General features: G+C 42.3%; 1 protein-coding gene across 1 annotated transcript in view; it reads right to left on the bottom strand.

Annotated features, from left to right (window-relative positions):
• Window positions 1-2,066: 2,066 nt before the first annotated feature.
• LOC117205188 (zinc finger protein ZIC 4-like) overlaps window positions 2,067-27,892 on the bottom strand; it is a 37,991-nt gene continuing 12,165 nt past the window's right edge. The window contains exons 2-3 of the mRNA XM_033443346.1: window positions 6,341-6,510; window positions 2,067-3,915 (exon numbers count right to left, since the gene is read on the bottom strand). Coding sequence (XP_033299237.1) covers window positions 3,592-3,915; window positions 6,341-6,510 — 494 coding nt within the window. The 3' untranslated portion in view covers window positions 2,067-3,591. The remainder of the gene's footprint in view (window positions 3,916-6,340; window positions 6,511-27,892) is intronic.

The following is a 27,892-nucleotide window of genomic DNA, read 5'->3' as shown; positions in this document are numbered from 1 at the left end:
ATGTTTCGTGACCGGTCGGCATTAATTATGTGTCGTGCCCTTTAATACGAATCTCGGCTTTATGAGCGACGCGGAGGAACAAGAGGAGGAAAAAAAAGAAGGAACGAGAGCGGAGGCGAAGACAAAAGGACGTTCCCGGCGACGGAATTATTTTTTCGCGTCTGGCCACCGGACCATGGAATCCCCTTCCCTCTCTTCGTTGCCCCGTTCCTCGTCTCTATTTCTCTGCGTGTCTTCTATTTCGTCGGAACGATATTTATTCGGTGTTCTCTGACGAGGGTCCAGCTGTTTTCGTCCATCCATGATTTCTGTGAAACGACGAGAGTTTGATTGCGGTCCGGTTGACTGATTGGACGGTCCCGAGCCCGGACGTCGAGTCACGCTTGCGAAAAATATTCGCGAATCTAGCTCTTCTCCGCTCGATTCGCCCTGGATGCTGTAACGATCCTCTCTATCTTCTCTCTCTCTCTCTCTCCTTTTCTCTCTTCTTTTTTTTTCATTCTGTTGGCTTTTTCGTGATGAAAAAAACCCACAGCCGGTCGAATTCGAAACGAAATACGAGGCATACGGACGATGGATGGAATAAAAAGGAAGAACAAGGAACACAGAAACGACGAAGTAGAAAGGGGAGCATTCACAAAAAGCGAGGGAAAATCCATCGATCACGGGAGGCGATGCAAAGACACTCGGGGAGAGACGTACCCGTGGCTCTATCTGGTGAGGATCTCTCATCCGGGGCCGTGTGTCATCTCAATCGTCCGACCGAAAGAATTCCTTCGTGTTGGTGCGCCGTTTCAGCTAATAAAATCATCTGCATCCGGGCCAGAAATTATCTGACGAATTCATCTGCTTATCAAGCAATAAAATGGCCTCTCTCGCGCGTCCACCTCTGCCGATCCTATCTCTTCTCTCCACCTTTCCTCCTGGTCCCTTCCACGTCTCGCGTAGGTGCCTAGACACATCGTGGCGCCATGCCAGCCGAACCTTTTCGGTACGAACACATGTGCTTGCTATACACGCATATACATCCTCCTTTGGTCGTTCTTTCCTTGCTCGATTTTTTATACTGCCCGTTCAATGCTTGGACAGACGCCGTGCGCCTTTACGGGTTCGAGTATCGGGGGCCAGTTTAATAAGGTCCCTATACGTCCCCCCTTGCTCCGTTCTTCCCCGTGATATTTATAATCCCGCAAGGAAACTGTTTTTATAATCTTACATAGAAATCTCGGAGCCTTCGCGAGCTTAGGTGTGCGTCTTCTTTGCCGTTTCGAGATTTTCGACGAAATGCGGTAGCTTTCGCGAAGTTAGTTTCGGAGCGTTGAAGATACCGTGCAGGAAATTTAAAAGAATACGGAACAGAACGCTAAAGATCAGAAGATTAAAGAGGAATATTAATGTTAAGGATGAAAGCATGGGTTGGTATTTAAGGTATTTAGAATTTTACAAGTTAGAGATTTTTAGATTCAATGAGAAAATGCTTAGTCGTATCACGATATAGAAGAAACCGATGTTCCGGTTTCATGGTTGGAGCAGTAAAATTCTCTCGTAAAGGCAGGTATAGGCCGTGCAATAAAAGAAACGTTAATTTCCTCGCGTTAAAGTTATTATTTATTGATACGACGTAATCTCAGGGCCGAGATCAAGGGAGATGCTTAGTCGGCCGATATTCACCCGAAACTGCGCGCCAGTCGGATTCCTCGTCGCATTTTATTATCTCGATCGTTCATAAATTTCGTTACAATACAAGTATAAAGTATCCACCGCCTCCGCGATACGAAAAAGGTCGTCCTCGGGGTCCGGGAGGTATCTTCGCGTGGAGCATTGTCATCGTTCGGGCAACTTTTCAATAATCAATTATACGACGTTAAAATCGTATATTTATGAATTCCTTTTTTCTACGGGAACGATGACAAAAACCGAAAGCAAAAGAGAAAAAAAGTAAAACTGATACTCTGATATTAAAGTCTCGATAAAGAGCGAAGTATTCCGTGTTATTTTCGATCGTTTCGTAAATTTCGAAAGAACAGGTGTAGATGATTCAGTACCGACGAATAAACCAGACAATATTCTAATATATCGCATCATCAATATATTTCAGATCTTTGCAAAACAAATATTATAATACGATGCAAGGTATGGGTGGATGAACAAGAGAAGCATTCTCATCCAACAACCTAAGCATATACGTAACGAAAAAGGAAAGAAAGAAAATTATTACAATAATTATTTAAACTCGCTTGGTTCGAGCCGTAGGTGTCTCGTTTCTCTCTCTATATTTACAGCATATCACACATAGAAATTATAGCAGTACAATATTTTACAAATGGAACCATCAGCCCCCGAATTTCTATTAATCTCGCAACGTTTTCGTCCTTATTTCCCGCTCGACGACGCAAACTAAATAATAATGGTCATAATAATAATATATACAACAATAGTACGTCTGTTCGGACGTGACTTCCCTTCTTTCCTTCTTTTTTCCAATTTTCTGTCTCGCAAACCAAGCACGTCGCTCGGTTTTAAAACACCGTTTCGCTTCACTATCAACGTTTTAATTAGACTTAAGCCCGCGAGAAGCGCGTACGATCGGTCGTGCTCGAGGAACAATTAAGCCGGAACCCAGCGAGTCGTTCTTTCGTTTCGCGATTGATAAGTCGGAACACGAACGTGGCTGGAATTACGAGACACGGCGCCGTTGGAAATTGCTTCGACTAATTTGTAACGCCGTGATTGCCGAGACACGATTTTTCGTAGCTAAGAACACATGGCAGTGTCCCCTCTCTCTCTCTCTTAATTTCTTTTTTTCATGTTTTTGTTTATTTCTCGCGTTTACTGCAACGGCCATAGCACTTGGTTTAAGGTTCATTCGTATTTACAATCGCACCTCGCCATCTAGATAGAGGTAACTCTCTGTTTGGTACATCGCAACCCGAATTCTCGACGATTATTACATATACAGTTACGTTCGCGTTTGTAATCGCGTTTAGCATCCGTTAATACGATCGTCTTCCGCTTTTTCTCTTCCTTTATATTCTTGTTGATACAATCGTACTGGTAAATAAATACTAACAACACTCGAAAGTGTGTGTTTTCCTAACTTTGGTCACGAGTGTAGGTAGCATTACCTATCTTACAATCCCATTGTCAAATTTGCGGAACAAGTAACCTTGCCGTACTATTACGAAAAACGATCATCCGCGAATACATAGAGTAGAATTCCATTTATTAAAAGAAGAAAAAGGAATTTACAATTAATAACTCAAATCCGATTAATTGAACTCTCATCCATCGAATTCGTTTATGTAAACAAAGAAAATCATAGGTACTGAAAAAGGATCGACAAACTCCTATTGATTCGAACTTCACTTACATCTAGCAACAAGTTCAAAGGAATAAAGTTCTATTGTAACTTATTTAGCACTTCCTTGTGGTCCTCCATTTCTTCTTCGAATAACAGTTTTCAAAAACTCCGTTTTCCCTCCATCGAACGTGTGATCAAACTCGACTTTGATTGCCGACATCGACTATCGTGTATGTTCGTCGAGGTTGCGTTGGTCTCCCCCGAGCAATTGCTCATTTAATTAATAGGAATTAATAGGCAGTCGCTTGGTGATGCATCAGCGGGTTGAAGTGGTGCGGTCCAAGATGATGGGGCGGCGGTGGACCCGGCAACGGGCTGTGCTGAGGACCCACAGTTGGTGGCTGACAGACGTACCACTCCGTCAACTCTGGGCCTCTGGTCGAAGGATGACTCGACGGAGGATTGGTCGTGGTCGTTGTCGGGACGACCGGAGGCGGTTGAGGAGACTCGGTGTGTCCGGTCACGGACAAGCTACCCCCGCTGCTAGTGCTCTCTTCACCCTCGCTTTCATAGCCCCCTCCTATTTTGCCTTCGCCCAGGGTCATGCCGTGCACCTGGAAGTAAGAGGCGGAGCTTATTCTTAGGTACTCGCTGGAAATTTCTAGCTAGTAGCGAGCCTACTAGTCGCCCTTCCCAGGGGTAGGAACCGATGAATGTGTAAAAGGTGGTAGAGGGGTGAGAAAGATAGCAGGGGCTGCGTGGTTTGGGAGTTGAAGTTGAAACGAATCCGGCGGAACATCGATCGTGTTTGTTGAAGATTCCTTGAGTTTCTGTTTTCCTGGTATTTATCACATTAAAATTGATATTACGTAGCATTGGTGTCATTTGTTGTGGACTACTTGGGATTTTCCTTTTCAATTTCATACATGGTAGCTGCAAAAATGCCGGCTTTCCAGAAATACGTGTACAACTCCCCGATTATTAGCTATTGCGAGCGACTTTATCAAGGATGAGGAGGATTAAACGTATAGGTTTGTTTGATAAAGAAACGAGTGGATGAATTCGTAATAGTCCTATGTATTAAAATCAGTGTAAGAGTTAGTGTATGCCGGTTGTAATCGTCGCTCGTTCAATGCTACTATGCCGATCAAAGAAAGGATAATAATACTGTCTGTTAGGGAGCACATTCATATATTTATATCGATGGATGTTAAAATCTTAACCTTCTTATGTAACACTGGCTGAAAATTACAAGACAACAATAACAATGCGTCCAGAGTCCAGTTGCCTGTAGACCTTGAAAACCAAAACAATCGTTAGTATTCAAAGGCACAATAATATGGGTCTCTCCTAGATGTGAAATTTTTATGCTCATGTGCCGCTACAAGTATCTTCAAGATTTTGCGTAATGTCTTTGTGATAAACTGCGTGGTAGTTCGAACGTTCTTTTCCTAACTTTTGGGTAGACTCATTTTTCGCCCTTTTGACGATAGAACTACATATCTATCCTTCGGCGATGGTTGAGCCTCTCAATCGATTCTGCGGAGGCGAGAAATCTCGTTCGAGACACATTGTTATATACTTAATATCGCTACTGCTGTTTTTCAAAACTCGATCGATAACAAGTACAGGAATTTCAAAAATTACGCGCGTCATGCAATCCCATATTAGACCTAATGACACAGTTGCATGATACTTGATTGGTTTCGAATGACCTAATTTACGTTTCCACGAGTTAGTAGAATGCACAACGTGAAATATCGAACGTGTACCACAGAAGAAAGCGTAGATAGTCGTATTCGATCGTAGTAAGTTATCGCTTCGGAGATCAAGGGACTATCACGAGCAAAAGGAGTGCGCGTTGGCTAAACCGAAGAAACCGGGATCAGGGAGACGAGGATCAAGTCTTCCGACTCTCTGATTCTTTCTGCCGTCTCTTTCTAGTCCTTCGTTCATAATTCAGTGAGCAAATCTCGACGACTGCCTTCCGCGAATCACGGCCGGCGAAAAGCGTGGAGAAGCGAAAGGTGCTCGCTCCTATCCGACGAACCTATCGCGCACGTATCTCGGGAGTTGCCGTTTTGGACGGTTCTGTTTCTCTTTCCGTCTACTATCTTTCTGTGTGTGCCACAGATAATTTCCTATTAAGATTCCGTAGCCGTTCGTGCATGAACCTTTGCGCGCCTGGATACCCGGCAGCCTTTCTTCCCACAACCGTTTTTTGCCCATTCCAAAGTGTCTACTAGCGTTTCCTAGCGTGAAACGAAATGGCAAACACGATAGGGCCATTCTTCATATACTTTGATACGCGCCTACGTATATGTGTGCAAGATGATATAGGAAAACAATTCGAGACTGAACCGTGGAAATACGGAATCGCGTGAAATGGACGATTAACACCGTTGAGCATTCGTAATTTAATTCCGAAGCAAGGAGTAGTGAGGAAACGGATGTAATTTGGAATGAAATTATAATTCTTCGAAGCAGATATCTAACATTTCGTCGGTATTAATGATTTTGATTGGGAAAATAAGAATTGCTAATCCTTCAAATAATAATTCCTTCGTTTGGAATTTTTCCGTTTCTATTCATGTCAGTGAATTGTATAGTGATTTTTAAATATTTTTCTATTAATAGCGACAAAGGCTACGAAGTATAACAATTATTAAATATTTATTGTAAAATCGTCGATTAAAAGGAAACCTAGTTAGCTCGAGAGAGCTTCCTTGCAATTATCTCAATTTCAAGGCAGAAGCTTCGGCTCAGTTCGCTGACTTTCGGTTGAATTGAACGAGAGAATGATGCACGGTAAAATTCCATAGTTTTATAAATACGACTGAAGAAATGAAACTTAAATAGAAGTTTGTTTCATTTTCTAAATGTTATAGCAGATGATTTACTTTGGATATCTATATGTGTTCGTATATTATATGCATCGTGTGCTCTTTCAATTTTACCATTCAAATGCGTAAACATCCGTAGTTTACTGATAGTAAAGTGGAACGGAGGTCGAATGTTTCACGATTGCAGACGGCGTACCTTCATATGCTTGCGCAACGAACTAGGATGTGTGTAGGACTTGTCGCAGCCGGTAACTCGACAATTGTACGGCTTGTCCGACGTGTGGACGTGACTGTGCTTCTTACGGTCGCTGCTGTTCGCAAACCGCCTCTCGCAGCCTGAGTATTCACACTTAAACGGTTTCTCGCCTGGAAAAAGACAGGAATTAATGACTTGTAATTGTGCTGGCTGCACTCGTGCCTGGCTACGATAATTGAAAACCGCTTCGGAATCACAGGAAACTAACAGCCCGGAATAGAAATGTAATTGCTACATCCTTTCTCTATCAATAACATGTGCAACATCGTACAAATGATTTAAATGTAACGTGAAGGAAATGTCCCTTATACGAAAGATCCTTGTTTATACGACGTTGAGTCTCTATTATTTGAATTACGACCGAGAGTAATTTCAGTTATACAAGTACCAATATTTATTTCTATGAAATTATAAGTAGATTATATGGATATTTGTGCAAATATTTGTTATCTGCATAATTATAATATATTATAAAAAAGACGAAATCTGGGTAAAAAATTATTTTATCTTCCCATAAATGTATAAAAATTCTCATCTTACTTTACGTCTTATCGAAATCTGAATCCAACTTCAGCTAAACTTTCTCGTTACTTTCTCGTTCAAAAAAGGAACAGTTGAAATTCTTATAGATAAATTCTATTATCCGAACTAATAAAAAGTGCTGCAAGGGATACGTAGACTGAATGTCTATCCCATCCGAAAATCATACAATCTGCTTAGTCTGGTCGTTCTGTTCGGATAAACAAGGTCCCACTATAATTTAAAAGGAAATGCAAACAGTATCTGGATACACGATCGTCGAAAGTTTCCAGGGAAACGCAGTTACATTTCTAACCGGAACAGCCTAACTATTCGCAATTACAATTATCAGGAGGCCAAAGAAGGATCTTGAACGAAGTAGGAAGGGGCTGGTGAAACACGGAAACGGGCAACAGGAAAAATATTTTCTCCGGGGCAAAGAGGAAAAGCTCGCGGGCTTCTCGTAGAAGCTACAATAGGCGGCTCGAACGCGATTACATCGTATCGCGGACCGTTTCATCATGATTTCGTGGATATCTTGATGAGCACCGGTGGAACATTCTCTCCGCTGGTGGCTCCTTTTAGCCCGGGGGCGAAGAGAGGCGCAATGATATCGAGAGATAAGCTCCCCTGCACACGAATAGCCGCCGTCGTCGGGGCGCAACGAGACCGTGTGGCGTGACTCTTATTTATTTCCACCGGAAGTTGACTGGAATATATTTTACCGTCGGCTCACACCCCCGCCACCCCCCGCGGCCCCACACGCCGTAGACTCCCTTTTTCCGGGACTTCCTCCTGGCGCTCTCTCGGAGAAGTGCGGAGACGCGAGAACAGGAAGCGCAAACTTGGCGGATTTTTTATGGGGAAAATGGTGGCCAACTTTGCCCTTTTTCGCTTAAGGGAGTCAGGGAGAAAAGGGAACGTCGCACGGATTCAACATCTTAGCCCGTCAACTATAGATACGAAGATTCTCTTTTTTAATATTTTCTGTCTAAAAATATTATTCCAATTTTTTTCTTTTTTAATTGGAAACTATAATCGAGAAGGTCGGAGTTAATAGAAGAATAATAGAGATTCTGTTGCGACGAGTAGCGTTCGTTTTCTTCATTATGAAACGTTACGTAACGTGCGTTCCTCTTTGTAATTGTGCGAGAAAAATTGATATATTTACTTGGAATTAATTTTCACCGATGAAAACCAACGAGTGGCGCGATCATACGTGTTAATTCTGAAATCTTCGCCGGAATCTGTCCGGATCCTAGAAACGTACGGGAGTTAACGTCAAAACGTAATTAGAATAACAAACGTATGTTCGTATTTCATATTTTTGAATAATTCACCGACTGGTTGCACGATGGCAAATCGCGAAATTCATTTTTCCAGCGTGGTATCGCGAGGAAAGTCTGGACGTTGGGCGCGAATAGGTACAAAGAAGCATGGTGGGTTTTCGCGTACATGCCGGTGAACGTCGTTATTCATCTCACGTGTGAAAAGCGCGATAACATTGCCATGTTACAGTGACGTATCGCCGCGACACAGATTATATTTAAATCGCTCGGACGTGGAGTGCGGGTACTTATGGCAGCGGCGTCATAAGAAGGCGTCTTAAATATTTATGAAGCTGGAAAGATAGCGGTACGCGCGAGCGCGCGCGTTCTCCCTGTGTCGCCGCCTTATCTGACGTTTCACATGCCTCAAACTCCCTCGACTTGCCACCATCGGTGAGATTTCAACGTTGTTTGCAATTTGCGGACGATATACGTGTACGCTCGATACGCTGCGAACCGTATCGAGAAACTTCATTAAAGAAAATGTACGATTACTGTTCGAGATTTCGTTTATCAGCTTGAAAATTTCTGTAGGAAAAAGAAAGTAGAATAACTTTAGTACTACGTACTTTTTTTATTCAATTATATTTAAAAGACAGTATTTTTGACTCTGGTACCACCACATTGTTCAGAACTTTCTATTTCTCTGTTTTTACAAGTTTTATATTTCAATTGCTCATAGTTTTAACACTTAGTCAACCGAATATGGAGATTTCCCCTCTGTAAAGTACATCGCTGCGTGATCGAACGGGGAGATCTCCCTTTTTGATTTTTGCAGCGCGTTTTCATTTTTTTTTTCGTTATTATCAGTTAGTTATTGTTTACCTGGAATTGTTCCCAATTAATTGCATCACTTTTATAAAGTACAGTACGTACTAAAATACACCAATCTAGTGGCATTCAAATTAATTAAAGAGTTACACTATCAGTTCTGACTAAATAAAGTTATAATGGAACGATACCACATTGTAAAAAATATTAATTTTACTTTTTTTTACAAAGGAGTTTATTTAGTCCAGAAAATACAGATTTTAAGTACATTATTCACAATAAACATGAACTTTTGTAATGGTATGTTAGGCAAAGGTACCGATACACGGCGGTACGACGTAGTCATGCTGTATTATGTGTCGGCGCTTTACATTTTCTGTTGTATGATGCAGTTTTTGGATTTCAGCCTCTGGGGGGCGGAGCTTTTTTTTTTTATTTTTTTTCTGTCCTGAAAAACTTGGTTGCAAAACAGAACGCTTCGTAAAAAATATTAATATTAAGTAACTAATGATTTACACGAACTATATTATACTCCATTACTTGTTTCCGTTGAAACTAAATTGAAATTATTCTCAACTAGATACAATGAATTTCGTTTCACACTCTTTTTCCTCTCTTTCCACTCTTTTTCTATCGCAGTTACTTTTTCCATAGTTGCAAATATTGAACTTGTTTCATTCGTATTATTAAAGAAATTTGTGAACTTGCTTCATAAAACTGTTATAAATTTTACATCCGACCGATGATATTGGCAATTTTCGATTTCGATGGTTTACGAGACAAGAGTAGGTCGCTTCGTTCCGCCCGATTCATCGCGAATGGATCTCCACCCACAGATTCGCACCTACTCGAGAAACCCTTCTCGGGGGCCAATCGAGAAAGACAGAGTGAAAGGGACGAGGGTTCCGAGGTGCCAACGACGCTCGGTTTATCCCTGGCCCGCACGTATAAAAGGAGAATGTATCCCTGAGTTTCTGTGGCGCGCTCCTTCCAAAAACGGGACGATTAATAACTTTTCAAATCTGTCCCCGGCAGGGTCGTGAGCCCGCCGGGACCGCTTCGGTAGCGAGCGCGTTGGCAAATAAATAGCAGATAAATAAAAGCTCGCGTCTCTCCTACGTCGTGCATTCTGTCGTGCGCGCACAGGGTTGCGTGTGCAGATGGCAACAATATGCCGTGAAATATTGCCCCCGTTGGTCGTGTGCGGGGTTCTGTACGCGTGTGCGTGCCTCGTCCAATAGGAAGAGGCCTCGATACACGCCCGATCCCGTGGCTACGTGTCTCTCCTTTTTACCTCTCTTCGCGAGACACTGAGATCCAAACGTAAGGGAGAAACGAACAAGACAGTTGCAGTAAGCTTGGAGAATTCTGGCTAAACATTAATATCGTGACGATTGCAATGAAAGGGGTGGCTTCTTGAATCTCAATACAAGAGCGATTGCAAGTAATTTGCTTAGTTGTTAAGTAATTGGCTAGTTGATATCGGAAGATGGGAATTTCATTTGAATCGCTTAGTCTTGATGCGTTCTGCTTTTTTTCCAGTACGAAATATGTTATATGATTCAATTCAGAGACGTGAAATTTCTAATTAGTTATACGGTATTCGATATAGAAATCAATTCATCATTTTGCGCATAACTTCCTGTATGCTTGCGATGCGTTCTTTCCTTTTCGGAAATAATACAATAAAATATGTCTGAAATGCGTGTCTTGTTCTTCCATTTTTAAATTGGGATAAAAATGAAACTAAATAACTAATCGATACAATTTTCATGTTAAGTTAAAGGTGGAAGTCCAAACAACAAGAAAGCAATATAACTTAGGTGCTTTGAGCACGTTGACAAAACAAAGGAATGTGCTAAGACCAGCTATTGATAAAATCCGCAATCACTTAGTTGCCAACTCAATCATTCTCAAATTACGATGCATCTTCCTTTAGACGAGAGGCGTGAATCAGTTTTCCGCATTGACATGTCAATTCTAGCCTTTTCGACCTTAGATTTCCTAGTTAGTATCTGTAGGCTCTATCAACGATCAGAGTTTGATCTGTTCGCAGAAAAATACTCTATATAATGTGACTCATATTGGCATTCGTACAAAGAGACGAAGAACACGGGTACATTCACGAAAGTGCATTGTACGAGAGGGAAGAGTAACGCGAAAGAGTAAGCTTGCACAGGGGACACGCAGACGCGTATACATAAAGTGGAGATTCATGGTGCAGTGGGTTATACACAGTGTATCGTGGCTGAGGCAAGAGGGAGACCCAAAGAGCAGTTCCCGAAGGGCAGTGTAGGCACCGTGTTATGACTTTCAGAATGGGGAGGCACAATGGCCCAGATCCGCGCCGGATAAAATAGTTATTATAATCGTTTTGGCTACGGCCAGTATCGAACACAGCTGAGTGAGCGAAAAAGAAAGGAAATGTGCACGCGTGTGCGTTTTCAATTCGTATACGAGAGCCGATGCAACGCGGATTTCGAGATTCACGATGCACCCACGTCCCGAATCCAGATAGTCTCCAAAGAGAGCAGCTTGACGTAGAAATGACTGGATCAGAAAAAATACCGATGCCAATCGGAGCTTGACTCGAAACGAGCTGAATCCCATCCGCGCCACTGTGTTTGTAGAACTTGTTATTCAAGATGAAGATTCTTAACTTGTAATCGGAGGAACACGATGGTCCAACATCGCCGAAGATGGTAAAAACTCTCTTCGGGGATGTTAACGATCTCTTGGTTGTTCTAAGAATTTTTTTAATCCGCATGCCCTTAAACCAGACGTTGCTACAATTATAAAATTAAAAATCAATCTCTTAAGGTATAAATTTTTCTTTCGCTGAGTACGATAGTAAGAAGGATTAAATTCGTTGTGCTAAAAAAACAATAAATTTGTAAAGGATATATTATACGCGTAAAAATCAATGATTTAAATAATCGACTGAACTAAAACGAATCTATTCTTGTCTATATTAAGCGAAGGACGTGCTAACTTACTCCGTTAACGGATTAAGTATCTTTTTTCGCTATTTAAGAAGAACACTGAAAAGTGCAGGTGGAAGATGAGATTTGCGTTTAAAAGAAACTCATAGATCTCTCGTCGGAATAGAATATAGCACCGGAAGATTTACAGCAGATACACTTCCGTTTCGGCGAAGACTTGAGCATTCCGTCGTTCTTTCGTCGACACGGTTCACACCTTGAAGAAGCAGCCTGGTATAAAGGCAATCTAGAATTCTATTTTTCTTGGAACGCTTCTTAGTGGAAAAACTCATTGAACTGCAGTTTTCGGAAAATCTCCGGAGTGATATATAGGCGTACACCATTGTACAGCTTTCAAACTGTCTTCTTTCTTTTTTTTCCTTTGACCATCGAAGGATAATGGATGATTTTTCGCGACCATTATGTTGGAAGAGGACACCGGGTCCTAGGTCAGCGGACATTGTTACAAGGCGTAGCAGAAAACCAAGCCCTGCTCGCTCGTTTTTCAAGGCCTTTCCACTACACTCCCCCTTCATACTCTCTCTCGCGCATCCCCTATTTTCGAAAGGTTGTCATGTGGATAATTTTCTTGTTATTCGTTCGGTATTAGTGAAAACCGAGAAATTATCTCTGTATTTTCTGTATTTCGATCGCTTATTTCTGCCAGATAAGATCCACGAAAAGTCGATGGGATCGGTTTCGGAGGATCGATCTTGCCACGGATTAGGACCCATGAGATATTGGATCTAGATAAAATCCATGAAGGCCCGCGTTTTGTAAATTGATTGCGCCGTACCCTCGCTCTTCTTCTTCTTTCCCTCTTTCTCCTCTCTCCATTTTCGTTCCTTGAAACTTCTCCACCAGCCTTCCAATGAGATTTCTGTCCTCGTGGCGAAAGTCTGGAGATCGAGACGCGCAGATACAGAGAAGCAAAAGAGACTGGAAGAGATCGCGCGCGGTTATGATCGATGAGCTTTCCGTGGCGGGATAAAAGCAGGATCGAAACGTGAACGTCGCGATTTAATGAAAGCCGCACGAAACTCTCGGACACCCAGCTGCCGTTTCTCTCTCGGGTTGGAATTAGAATCGAGATCGTGATCGGATAATCATTGCGGGGCCGAAAATGGAAGTGTCTAGTACGCGCGATTCATTGCATCATGATTCCCGTTTACGTTTCACGATGCCCTGGCCTCGTGCACGGTTGCACTCGTGCGTGTTCGCCTGAACTTCTCCCTGGTCTTCTTTCGCGTTTCTACTGTCAGTCCGTAGAACGCGTCGCGTGTCGTAACCTTCTACTGGCATTTCAATATCTTCGTGGACGTTTAACGAACGTGCTTCGTGCACCTTTCAAGACGTTATCGACGTGTTCGATGAACTTCGTTCACAGTGTAGACTTCTTTGTTCTCTGCAATTATATTACAAATGTAAATCCCGAGATTACAAAGTGACGTGTGAAAAAATGTTTCAGGATAAATATATCAATCTTGTAGCATACAGTATAGCATAACAGGATAAAATATTATAGCCTTTATCTTTATGAACCTCTTTTAATGCTAACAAGCTGAATATTTTAGCATTCTGCGAACTGTTTGTTACTGGAAAAGACGAAAAATTACTTTGGAAAGTGATAGCAAACGTGACCCATAAATAATAGTAAAACGTTTAAAAAGAAACAGAGGGTATTTTTAATGGAATCTTATATAATTCCATAAGGAACATATTATCGTTAAATTTCTTTTAAATTTCACCATGGACTTCTCAAACAGCCAAATACATCAAATTTATGACTTTATCTTTCTTGTCCTTACACCAAACGTATCTCTTTATCTAAGATAAGGAATCTGGAGATTCGGTCGCGATTTTCCAATCCCTTCGGGAGACCGATCGACCAGAAGGATAACCTGGCTTCGGTAAGACATCATTCAACGGCCATTCCTTTATCTTATCTCAAGATCTGTAGTTGGTGTTTCGGTGCTATCCGATAGAGGATTCCTGCACCGATGTATCATGGCGAAAGCTGTGTTCCGAAAAACGTGGCTCGTATTGACGTCACAGGGAGACATTTAGAGGAGAAGAGAAAGAAGAGAGGACGAACAAACACTCGAATTACCTTCGTGGTGAAACATCTGTCGATGGCGCTCGCCCTTTCAGAGGCAACATGGTGGAATGATCGGCGCATCAACCGGTAGTTACGTTTACCCACGGATTTGCGGTTCTTTTTTTCCGAACTCGTCTCGTGCTTTTCCCTGGCCCCTCGACTTTTCCCTCCAGTTTTCTTCCTCGCTTGCCGATTCGTAGCGGCGGAAACGTTCCCCAAACCTCTAGAGTATCCTTGATTCTTCGCCCTTTTCCAGGCAGGTTCACGTGGATGCATCCAGGAATTCTCGTGCGCGAGAAGCTTCCCATTTTGTTTCCATCATCATAGTTCGATACATCGAGCTCGATACAGATTCAATATTTTTACAATAGAAACAGGACAAAACTTACATGCTATTTTTCCATGTCAAATTTATTCGAATTCGTTATCGAATGATTCATCCGCGTATAAAGCTTCATCGTTTCCCGATAAAATCAAGTATAACAAGAGAATAATCCATATTCGACGCATTTCTATTACCTAGCACAACCACAGTATCTTCAAAGATGAAATTTTTCCCTGGAGAAGCAGTCTGTTTCTCGCCAGATCCAGTTCCTCAGGACCAGAGTGTGTCTCATTCTGAAAAAATCGCGAGGGGATCTTGATTTCTCGAAAATTCGGTAGCCCGGTGTCCTGCACGTAGGTGCAGTTTAGAGTCGTATATCCTTGCCCGTTATCTGAGTCGGGATGCTACTGTTGCACTCGCACACGCTCGCCCAGAACTCGCACGTACACGCGCGCGTCCACTCGACGGACTTTCTCTCGCGCCGGTTTACACGACGTTTATACGTGTTTATGTAAACTCGGACCGTAGAACACACGTGTTGCTGCTGGCGGTTGCTGCTGTCGCTGGCAACTAATCTTCCCTTTCCACTCTTCTCCTCTCTCTTCTCTTCCTTCGTTGCTCCGCTGTTTCCTTCTTCGTGGTCCTCTCTCGTTTCTCCTCTAGGCTTGGAAGTCAGATCAAACTGAGAGATTTTCAGAAACTGCCGGCATAAAAGATAGGGGCGCCATGGCCACGGTATGCCGCTGCCCATCTAGAGTTACCGCAGGGTCGGTATACGAGGTTCCTCCGGGTTTATCCTCGTGAAAACAGAAAATCCTCACGGATTTCGGTTTCATCTTGGGCCCCTGAGAGTCCGCTTTGATTACACGGAAATTGATACTTCGATCGGAATTTCGTGGAAGGGGAAAATGTTAGGCTGGATGTTGACCCAGTGAGAGTTAGAAGACAACGGTTCCGTGTGAGCAGGTTAAGAGGATTCCGAGCTAACTCTTCCCTGTGATCGCTACCGTACGGCCCTGGCCAGCACAGGCCTCCCCGTATGCAAAACGCGAGTTATTTATTCGTGGAAGGTGGCATTTTTTTGGACACTGACCCGCGCGTATATAGTTGTCACGGCGCCGCGTATCTTTGCACCGATCTACCATAATTGAATATCCTCGCTGGCAGGGAGGAGCAGCGTGAATTCTCTTGTTCTTCTCTCGCCAACGGACTCTGAGAATCTTCTTAGGCTGCGATTACAGTGGATGCGAACTCAAAACGTCGAAGCAATTAGATACGCGTGTATGTAGATTCTCACGAATATACGCATCGCAGTCCTGAGTTGTATTATTCGTTACAAGGCCGATTCGAGCGAATTTACGCCCAATGTAACACGATAGTCTGGAACGTTTGTGCAAGAGCTACAGCTATTTTTCATCGCCTTCCAGTAGAATCTTCCAATTTCGGAGACATTATTCGTGTATCTCGATGCAAAACGTGCGATCCCAATATCGTAGGGACTCATCCGAGCGTAGATCCTATGGTAAACGGACTCCGAAGCGGCTCGAACCGACAATATTGGAGCGTGTGCCCCTCGACACACAGGTACATAAACAGAGCGGTGGTGGCGGCACACACGCTCGAGGGTCCTCGACGATCGGCATTGAGAAGCAAAAGTAGGTGCGCGCCCTTATCCCCCATTCAACAGCCACTGAAAGTCTCGTCAACTTTTGCACGGGCCACGTAGAAAACAGCAAACAGATTTGCCCGAGATATCCTTCTCTCTCTTTTTCTACCCTTAAATGGAAACGAAAGAGGGCTGCGTGAAGCTTGGACCGCTTTGTTGCATCTTTGTGCACCGGTGCTAAACGGCAGAAGAGGCAACGATGAATAAGGAAACTGAACAGTGGAAGAGAAACGGAAGGAGACAGTGAGACCGCTTGTTAGAGGGCCTATTGTAAAGATTTTTCACGAAAGGAACTTTTCGATTCGTGCCGCCGGAAAGCTTGCACGCCGATCGAGAAGCTTTCGCTTTTTGGTAGGATATAGGAGGAGGCTAACAGAGTGAGATGTGAATATTTGGTGAAACTAAGTGAGAACGAGACGGAGTAATCGGTGAAAAGAAAACGCCGGCAGATTAGCATTTCAGGTTTTGAGAACCGGAACGAATTGTATTTCGAGTGCCGCTGTTCGTGTACACGGCTACTTAGGTCCACTTCTGTCGTTCTTAACCCTCGACAGCCCTCGCTTTAGCCTGTTCCTTGTGTCGTTATGATCGACGTAATTCTAAGCTGTTTTTTCGAAAGTAAAAATCGGAACTGTAAAATTTCATCGTTTATTTTTATCTTCAAAAAAAAAAAAAAAAAAAAAAGAAAAAGGATAGAAAAAATAAATTTGACATGTATTCGTTTGATTTCGATCAAAGAAGAAAATATCGCCATGTCCTGGCGATTCAGAAGATGAAATAAACGAGCAATACGCGACAGAAAGCCTCTTAAAGTCGGATCTCTTCGGAAAAGTTTCGATTCTCCCCTCGGTGGGCAAAAGCGGCGTTACAAGTACCCTTGCAGGCGTCAAGAAGGAAGTTGGTGATTTACGCGCGGCCAAGGATTAAGCGGGGAAACGCGATGGATACTTTGAGGGAGTATAAAGGCGCGAGACGAACACGGCACATGGAAGCGCCTAACGAGAGCAACGAGAAGGTGTGCGTACCATCGAGTTATCAGGTAACCGAGAGAGTCGCGGGTTTCCAGAGGCGATGCCTCATCGAATACCTTGAAGCCGAGACACACGTTGCCTCGAAACGATGTAAATTCAGCGGCTTTCTGTACCCGTTTTGCTTTTACTCGATTCGCTCGGGAAAGGATTAAATCATGTTCAAGAAGCAGGGAAACATTGACTCGCCAGTGTATGTCAGTCTTCGTGTAACCCGTGCGAGATTAGTGGAGATCATGTTGAGCAATAACTCAGAGGATCCGTTTGGAATATCTTTACACGCGTTTGAAAAATCGAACTAGACCTGGACGATACAAGGATTCTGCCGACACAATGGGCCCGTTCACGGATGTTAATTCGAGAACACCGGAATTAGACGATTACGAATGGGATCATCGGGGACTTTGTCATCAGAAACAATGCTAGGGCAATGGTGGAACGCCGAATTAAACGCGCTTTAGTCACGGTTAATTTGGTTAGCCGACGTTTAGGTCATTAATAGATGCTGGCGTAAGATCGATCGGTATTTATTGACTGTCGATGATTCGACGATTTCTATGGACGACGTGGATCGTCGATGGACTTTCTGATCTCTACCCTTTTCCTCTCTAATTCTTTTCTCTCCATCGGTTGCTTCGCCCTCGATCTCTGTTTCGTACGCGAGCAACCTTTCGAAGTTGACGTGGCGCGGCCTGGTCTCGTGTGTGGGCCAGTTTTAGGTTTATTAATGAACAGAGCCGACCCGCACTCTGGCGATTAGACACAGGGCGTGGTGGAGAGATTGCTAAATCAGATCGCGTTCCAGAGCTGCAGCCGCATTATCCTCCGGCTATTAACGAATATCTCTCGACACTCTTTCCAGGTGAAATTTCAACCCCTTAACTTCTTGGCCTTACTTACGACTTCTTTAGAATTCGAACGTTTGACGTTCGTTGGTGGAACCGTGCTAAACCACCCCTAAATCTTTATTTTCATTCAAATGTTCATTTCTCTTTAGAAAAATTGCCGATCGTTAAAGACAATGCACACACATAGTACAATTACAATGATTCTCAAATTGATCATGACGTTTCGAACGCAGATAGTAAAGCGTTCTAGCTGATTCTGTTTTGGTCGGCTCGATGTTACAATTCCAAGGTTGTATACCCACACTTTTATATTTATACGCACGCGTTACTTGCATCTACCCACCTTTGAAATTGCATTCTGTCTTCATCAATAATGTCTTTATTTCAAGCAATAATATTTGTGCCACTGTTCACTTTGTTTGCTTCCTTACGTCAAATTAGATAAATTAAATAATGGAATCGACAACACGTGCATTACTAGCAATGAATCTATTAATATCGACTCTCACGACTAAAAAAGTGTAACGCCGCCGAATCAGCACGACAGAAAGGAACGCCAATAGCCTCGCACCCCCGGAAATAATTTCTAGTTAAGCAAAAGAGATCTTGTGGAAAGCCCCGGTAAACGCAATCTCGGGACACGTTCGACCAACGAATCGAGCTTCTCGTCCCTCTTGTCCGATAGGGGTGCAGAGCCACGGGAACCATGTGCTTCGAGGAGGAGCAAGGGGGCCAATCGGTGAACGAAGGGGAAAGGATCGGACCGATGGGGATCGGTGGTCGGGAGTGGGAGAGAACATAATGTTTCCCACAGCGCGAGGAGTTGTATATTTTACGATATGGCGAGCAATTTGACATCTCGCGCGAGGCATAATTCACGCCCGTGTGCAGGCCGTGCGTGGCCTGGACCTCGCCACCCTCCTACGTTCGCAATGATAGCGACTGGTACGTTGGTGTGCGTGTATGCATCGACGCGGGGAACACGCAAGAATCGCATGAAGGATAGCTCGTACACGCGTGCACACGCACCGAGCGGACAGGTACGCGCGCGTCCGACCGCATCGAAACCATTAGAGGCTTGGACTGTTCGTAAATACTACGATCGTTTTCTTTCTTTTCCTATTTATTAGGTCGTTTCGTGAGTTTTGTGACTTTCGTTATCAAAACAAAAAAATAACAAAAATATGAATTCGATCTTGAGGTTTTCTACCTCTCTTTGTTAAAATATCCTATTTACCGCGTGGAAGTTGAAGAAAACTAAAGCTCCATCATTTCCTGTATATAGTCTTTGTCTTTGTTCGTTCAATTGAAAGTATCTAGTCATTAGACTGTGTCATATAACTTGAGATAAAAAATGAAAAGTAGAGAAATCGCAGATAGGGTTCCTATTTGGATTTTGTAATTTTGTTTGGAAGAAATAAAACGATAACGATAATCGAAATAAAAAAATGTTGGTAGAGTTCTGTTTCGATACTCTAAGAATTCTCCTATTCTATTCACCTATTTTTCATCGATTTCCCTCAACGAGCCAAACCCTGTAAAGAGGCGTGTTCGATCTCTGGGTTTCGTTTGGATCAGCTTCGAGACCATCCTAATTGATTGTTAATTATTTCCCGCGATGATTAACGAACTGTAGGAATGTCGTATATGGACGAGTCTGCTCGTAAATGGGAATCCATGACTCGTTTCTCTATTTCGATTCCTCCCGTTCGTCGACAGTCGCCTCTTCTTTTTATGGGAATATCGAAGGTTGGTTTCCATCGTGGTGAACGTCGAGATTAAACGTTTCGACGATCGTCTCGCCATCGGTTGCGCAACGATTCTTCACTATGATTTTAGGATTTATGATGGAAAGAAACTCGTAAAACCCGTGCAATCCTTTCCAATGAATGATTGACGAATGACAGTCGAATAAAAATACCTCGGTGGTCGTTTGCCCGTACAAGCGGATAGAGTTCGTACGCGGAAGCTGGATTCTAATCTCGCCACAGGCCTCCATTTACCGGCGTGAGATTCGAACCGCGCGTGTCTTTTTATCGCTGATACGCCGTTGGCGTGCTCGCGTGTCGTTTCACGCTGGAATTTTATTTATCGAGACTTTTCGCTGTCCGACGCCTGGACGTTCTCCCGGCGCGTTTTTGCCCGGCTCTGATTAATGCCTCGCGTTTCAAAATCCAGCCCGTGTTAGATCTTCGTCCACATCTATCATATTAGACCCGAGATAATATAAAATGCTCCAAGGAAAAAGTTACATACGCGAGGTTTCAAAGTACCCAAAAACAAACTTTGATATTGCCTCATTAGAAAACATTTCTACCATAGCAAGACTACAAAAGACTGCAAAGCAAACTTCATTGCAATCTTATTATAATAAATTGAACATCAAGAACCAGGAAAACATTTACACTTTAGCCCGTTAATCTAGTAACTCGTCATTCGAATTGCCAGTCCCCGAAACGCGATACCGTCTTTGTTCGATGATCCTCTGTTCAATCACGCGTACTTTCAAATCTTCTAAAAGTGAATTTCAGATCGCATTTACGTTCGCAAGGGTCGCAACCAATTCGATTAAGATCGATTTAAGAAAGTTGGTGAATTCTAAGACGTTTTTAATTAAAGGGCACTTCCACGGTTTCCTCCATAATTTTCGCGCGAGTCAGGTCGCCCGGATCGACGACTAACCGTTTCAGGCTGTGGTTCGCGCACGTTTTACCGTTCTCCTTGCCCGCTCGCATCCTAATTAGCCGCGAACAATACGCAATCTGCGTCATCTATACGCGGCACCGATTCTTGCGCTTTGCCTAACAACCCATTCTACTGATTGCGCCGCAACAGGCAATAAATCTACGTAATCGGGGGTCCGGTAAGGCGCGCTCCGCGATTTTAACACGTGTACAAGCTCGCTCGATAGTTATCGCCCGCGCTTTCCAGACGTGAATTCTCTCTCCTGCAAATGAATGATTCTACCCGACATTTTTCCGAGATCGACTCGCATAGTTCCGCGCTTGCATCCGCTCTACGATATAAGATCGCTATTCAAAAGCGGAAGTTTAGGCTGATACGTTTCCTATGGGAACTTGTGAAATGAGAATTTGTTTTGGTGCTGGAAGACGTGCAGAGCAAACGTTTCTTATGGCAAAGCGTGATCGATCAACCAAAGAGACGAGGTGGATCAAACGTGTAGATTTGTTTGATAAAGAAACGAGTCGATGAATTCGTAATAGTCTTATGTATTAAAATCAGTATAAGTGCAACGGATAGTGTATGTCAGTTATAATCGTCGTTCGCTCAATGTTATTATGCCTGTTGAAGTGATTACCACTTCTAAGAAAACTCTACATCTGGTCTTTTTTAGTTTTCTCAAGCACTGAAGCCATCGACAGCGTGTAGACAAAAGACTGCGACGAAGTCAGGCCATAAACAGTAGACAGGCGACGTTGGCTTCGGGGTTTTTCAGTTATTAGGTAACACAGCTAGCGTGCGGATCTGGACCAGCTCAAATTGTATTTTTACTTATTACACTTCTATTTAAATATATCTTCTACCTTACAATTTATCCACGTGTTTTCTCTGTTTACACACCGAATAACCTCAACAATGCCGATCGAAGAAAGAATAACAATATTTATATTCTCCCTTAGGGAGCACGTTCATGCATTTATATCGACGTTACCACGAAAAATTGACCTTCTTAAGGGGGAGGGGAGGGGGGGGGGGTAAGGTTTTAAGACTTTTCTTTTTGCATTTTTTTGTATTTTTTTAATTGAATGCATAACATCTTAAGAATATTGTGTCAAAATTTCAAGTCGATTGGAGCAAAATTGACGAAGTTACGAGTATTTTTATACATGTCGGATGATATTACCTATTCGACCCGAGCGTGCTATTGTTACTTCGCAGACATTTTTTTCTCTATATAATACCTAATCTTACCCCCAGATCTATTTATAGTACTTAACGACTTAAGTACAAACCTCCTTATACCTGTACTGTATATTTTGTCAGTGTAGAGTAAAAAATTTAGTGTAGGAGTAAATATTCCATTTTCATTAAGTTTTGTGTTAAATTATTACTAAAATGCCTAAAAAAGTTACTAGATATGATAGACAATCAACTGGTTCGAGATTATATCGACCTAGAAAAATTGTATCTCCGCATAAACGTAAATACGAAGGCACTTCAACAAGTAGCGCGTCAACGAAAAAAATAAAAATGACCGTTGAAGATCAAGTTACGAAGGATCGTGAAAAATATTGTAGGATAATTTACTTTTTATTAGTTTTTTCAACAATTGCTACGCTAGTGAAGAGGTAAGCCGATAAAATTTGCTTATGAACGTTGTATACCAGATTTTTTAGTGTTCAAAATTTTAAAGCGTTTTCCCCACAACTCACGTTTTCAAAGTCGGTGCCCCCGATTACTTCAAAACTACTGCACCGATCCTTTTGAAATTTTGAAGACTATTTCTATACATAATTTACAAGGTAACGCTGTAGAGGTTTTTCAAATTTGTTAATTATTTTTATTTTAAAATAACAAATTAGCCGCAAATTTTCGCACAAAATCGCGTTTTTCCCTTCAAAGCGTTCCAAAAAAGTGAAAGATTGAAATTTCGAAAAAATCTTCGCAGCGTTACCTAGGGGAAGCTGTTGCCTAACGAATGAACTTTAATTTTTTGATTTCTGATGACCCAACACCACGTTCTGAGGGGCACCGCAATTATACTTTTTTCCGAGACACGTCCGAAAAATTGCTGCCATTGCCGTATTTTTTAATATTTCTCCGTGAAAATTTTATACAATATTCTTCGAATATCATACTTTAATGTACTATTGGTTTTAAAAAAGAAATTTTAACTGTATCGTCAGAAAAAATTCACAAAAACATGCCTTTTTTTGTACGAATTAACCTTAACCTCCGGCTGAAGATTACAAGAAACGGCTATAACAATCTGTCCCAATTCATTTGCTTCTGGACTTTATAAACTGAAATAATCGTTGGTATTCAAAGGTACAATAATAGGAATCTCTGGCAGATTCGAATTTTCCATTTCCACTTGAACTTTTTTCGCTCATGCGCCGCTACAGAGATATCTGCAGTGGCAGATATCGGATGGCTAAACGATGACAATTAATTATTACATATTCCATTTTTAATTGGGAAATCGAAGTGATAAAAGTATTAAAAAAAAAAGGGAAAACGACATTTCTTTTAATCAAGAGGAATTTAAATTTCACGTGGAATTCGATGGAAATAGAGTGGCTAAAGAAGAATTCTTCTTGAGGTTAATTATAATATAGACCAGATCTCGAAATCCCGTTGTAAAGGGACACAGACTCACATTCAGAAGCCCCAAAGGTCCGCCTAAATCATAAGAATCCTTTTCGTAAAGGGATTGGAAGTTGCGCAACGCATTAACCCTTCGGTTCTTGGAGCGTCAGAAGCGTGTCAGATATTCGTACAAGGAAATAATAACGTGCAGCATGGCCTCTGATAATTTCCTCACCGGAGGGTACACGGCGTCGGGTTACGAAATTAAATTATAATACAGATGCCAGAGAAGGATCGACTTCGAACCAGACGCGTATTTCTATGACTTTTAACGGGTTCTACGGGTCAGTACGCGCCTGTCCAGTCCTTCGCTTCTTTAAAATATAGAACACAAAAGTCTGGTCTCGAATTTAAGGAACGAAGCAAAGGTTGCAAGGTCGAGACGTTGCCGAGAGGTTAGTGGAATCTGCGCGATATTAATTAAACTCTTAATTCGTTCGACGACAAATTATGCCTTAGCATCGACCACTTACATAATTGTTCCAGCCCCCGACTATATTTCGTTGCTCGGTCTGCGATCTAGATAAGCCTGCGTCCTTTACGAACTAGATTCGTGGCATTCTCGGGATGCCTCCTTCTGGTATTCCTGGTATTTCTGCCAAGTCTCTTGGGAATTATTTCTATCCTCGTAAATATATCTCGCGGCATTAGTACATTGGTCAAAAAACGAACATACGTAGAAGAAACTTTTTGATAAATTTGTAGTGGCACATGAGCTAGAGAACAATTCAAATCATGTTGTTGTTTTGCCTCGGAGTATCAATATCGTTAGGATACACATAATGCAATAATAAATAAACTCTGCGTAAAACAATATCGTCGCTACGTGCAACCGTTAAATAAATTTGAATTCAAATTTTCCGGCTCTCCCCCGACCAGTATAAATAAACAGACGCGATTGTAAGGAGTTCGGTTATCAATGAGTTATCAGCGATCTTATTAGCGATTTACATACTGTCTTTAGCGAATCTGTTGGTACGAGCGTCTTGGCGAATATTGTCTGTATTATTTATTTATCATTTTAAAATACACTTGACGGGTTCAACAGCGAGTTATCTCGTCATTACAACTCAACCAACCATCCTCTACAAATTTTAAAGAATTTTAAGCGACCAGATCGACCTTTGATCGAAATGAGATCATCGATGAGAAAATCACAGTATTTACATGGATCGAGCGTATATAATACGTATCAGGTTGCAAGATATTCTCAGTCTCCAAATATTCTTGGTCCAAATATTCATTGGGAACGATAAGATCACAGACTCTGTTATAACGATATTCACGAGGATCACGCGTGTATATAAAAGGTCCCACGATCGTCAAAAGGGTTCCAGTGCCAAAAGTCAAGCGAACATCGTTGGTACACGCAAAAGAGAAAGAGAGAGGAAAGGTCCCTGCGTGCGCTCGCACTAACGACCTATGTAAATGTTCTATCTGTTATCCTTGTCCCTTATCATTTTATCCTCCTCCGCCAGTGATTCCAACGGAGCATAGGAAAAGAGGGAAAGATGAAGCGAGAGAGGAAATTGAGAGAAGAGAGCGGATGGAAAAGGAGAGGAGAGAAAGAGGGTCCAGCATTCCAGAGCCCGGTCTCGACCCGCGACCCTCGCCCCCTAAATCATCCACCGCAGCTAGGCCGTAATTCCGTTTTGTTTTCTCTGCTCTTCTCTCTTCGTTCCCTCTTTTTTCCTCCCTCTCTTCGTACCTTCTTCTCTCCTTCTCCATTTTCTCCGTTTTCTTTTTTTTTTCGCGTTTATTCCTCCACCTTTTTCGACCTTTCCTACCAGACCACGGAGACAACCGCTCGACCCTTCTTCGTTGTCTTCTTCTTCTTCTTCTTCTTCTTCTTCTAGTTCTCTGGTTGTGCGAGTTTGGCGAGGTTTGACGAAGGGATTTTGACTGTGGGAAAATTGTTTGGTGGAAAGGATGAAGTGACGAGACCCGTTGACATGGTCCGGATGAACCTTTGACTTTGGACCAGGTGAAACGTCACATATGGATGTCGATAGCGTGCAGGATGAACTGACAGTTTCGGACGATAAACGTGACGATGCGTTATAAAAGGATTCACGCGGTGAGGATAAATTTGATCTGTACCAGCGATTAGTTTCATATCGGACGAACACATAACATTTCTCCACCGTGGTTCTAATTCAAGATTTGATATCGCGTCGTGAAGATTTTAAGACACTTTATATACGCGGAAAAATTCATAAAATACTTCGAATTTCTACTATTCAAAAGAAGATAAAGCATCACTGTTCCTCAACGCTACCAAACCAAAAGTTCCAAGAACCATAATAATTCAGATATCTTTATTTTTCAATCGTAATTTCTCCAACCCAAAATTCAATATCTTCTAATCACAGTATCAAAAGAATAGTAAATATATTTTATGTATCGTTGCAAGATCCACAATGGACAAATCCAAAGATACTCCAATTTCGTGCAATCCAAAGGCAAACCAACCGAGTTTCCCTCGAACGTCGTCAAACCAAGAAATCCTCAAAAATCACAAAAACCACGTCCCGCCGTCTGCTGTTGCAAACGATACGCCTATTCTCGCCGCGTGGAATCTCGCTAAGAAACACTTCCCAAGGTGTGTCCGGACGATCCGGATACCTGGTATCCCGTGACATTGCGCGAGAGAAGCGCGCGTACGCGAGTTCTCGAGCGCAAAAGAGGCAAGTGAAACGACACGCAGGAGTCGGTGTCCCAGGTCTCGATGCCGATGCTGCCATTTAAACGGTAAAAAAGTATAATGTTACGGACACTCGATATTTTCTCGATGATCGTCATTGTGTCGCGGCCATGTTTAGCTGGTATACGCATTATTCCACGCGCGGAGCTACCGTACCCGCGGTGGCAACCATCCACGTTCCAGTGATTTACCCCGTCTTCGGTTACTCTCTTCTCTCTTCTCTCATTGTTACTTGCAGGATGGAAGAAGGAAAGGGACCAGTCAACCTCTTCGGTGAAAGGCTGGGTTTCTCCTCTTTGGGCGCGTGTGTATGTGTCGAACGAATTGAATTCTTGGGGAGAGAGAGAGAGAGAGAGAGAGAGAGAATGAGTCCTATGAATAGCGGAAATTAAGTGTATTTTAATGGTGGCTTAACAGGTTGCCGCGACGATTCGTATTTTTGTGATCACATGTGAAAGGAGAAAGTTTCATCCCTTAAGTATACGTTCGATAAGCGACGCGATTAAAATAAATATCTTTAACTGTGAGTGTTTCAGTTTCAGTGTGCTAGAAGATCGTAGGATATGTATTGATATAAGGAAATTAAACAACCGTTAGAAGATTATTCAACTTGCGACTTGATACAGTAAAGAATATTATCTATTAATATAATAAGAAATTTACTAAAAAAATTCATGTGATTTGAAGTCGTTGATCTGCACTAAGCAACGAAGGTTTAATAAAAGTAGTAAAAAATACTAAGATCTAAAATCTTTGAACGGAAGAGTAAATGAAATTGCATTTCTGTTTCAATAAAAATCATTCGCATACTTTTGCTAACCGTAAAACCAGAAAATCTGAATCTAGTTATTTCAACGAATGTAGTAGTTGTACGGTCGACGCAAGTCTCCGAATCCAACGTGTTATACATCGTTGTACAAGAGAAACAACTTGAGAACAATATTTACAGGCAATTGCTCGTCTGGACCATTGCTCTCGATCGAACGTGGTTCTCGATCTTTTGCTTGCGGTGAATTCCTGAATCCACTGAGACAGCGGCAGAAAAATATCGCTTGTTAACTAACGGAAGCGGCCAGTCGGAAGATCGTTAAGCAGACTTTTTCGAGCGTATCCCCCTCCTCCCTGCTCGCAAACAGAATAACACACGGTCACTTAGCACCGTTTAATTTTCAGATCGTTATTTTACCAGCGGTTCGATCGTAATCCACTGCCAGCTCTCGTGAAAACGAGCTACTCCAGAAGGTAGAAGGAAAAAGGAAAAAGTGTTCTCTCGTCTCTGGTTTAGAAGGGAGATATTTCGAGTTATTTTCTCGTCGAACAGCCCCATCGCGCGGAGGATAACCAGAAATGTTTGATTTCTTTTTCCTCTCTCGTTGTTCACAACCAACGATACGTTGCACCTACGCATTTACGTCAGCAGAAAACTCGCGCGATCATCGCGACCGCTTGTTCTCGGCTGAATTTAATCCGATTTACTGGGAAAACGCTCCAATAATATCCTATTTCCGGTGGGAACTATATTTGCGTAAGCAAAGCTGCAATTGTGAACGACGTCTTACGTAATTCGCAGTTAAATGGAAAATGTTGGAGAAGAATCTTTCAGGAAATCTACGTCTCCTATGTTACATTATCGGTGCCAACTTTTAGCATTAGCGATTTACGTTATACATGAATCGTTCGATCATTGGAAACTGGACAGGACATTTTTAGAATTACCAGAAGTAGTCATTCTTAGCGTTAGTGTTCCGCGTAATCTAGAATCGATCTATTCGATCGATTTTCAGGACACAATAGAATTCAATTTAAGATTCGCCGTAAATCAGTATCTGCAGAAACGAACCATCGATAGGGGTAATTTTGATTATTCGTAGTTTTGTGTCATTGAACATCAAA

Source organism: Bombus bifarius, unplaced genomic scaffold, assembly GCF_011952205.1.
Source record: "Bombus bifarius isolate JDL3187 unplaced genomic scaffold, Bbif_JDL3187 scf7180000007987, whole genome shotgun sequence".
NCBI lineage: Eukaryota > Metazoa > Arthropoda > Insecta > Hymenoptera > Apidae > Bombus > Bombus bifarius.
This window is presented reverse-complemented; position numbering and strand designations above follow the sequence as displayed.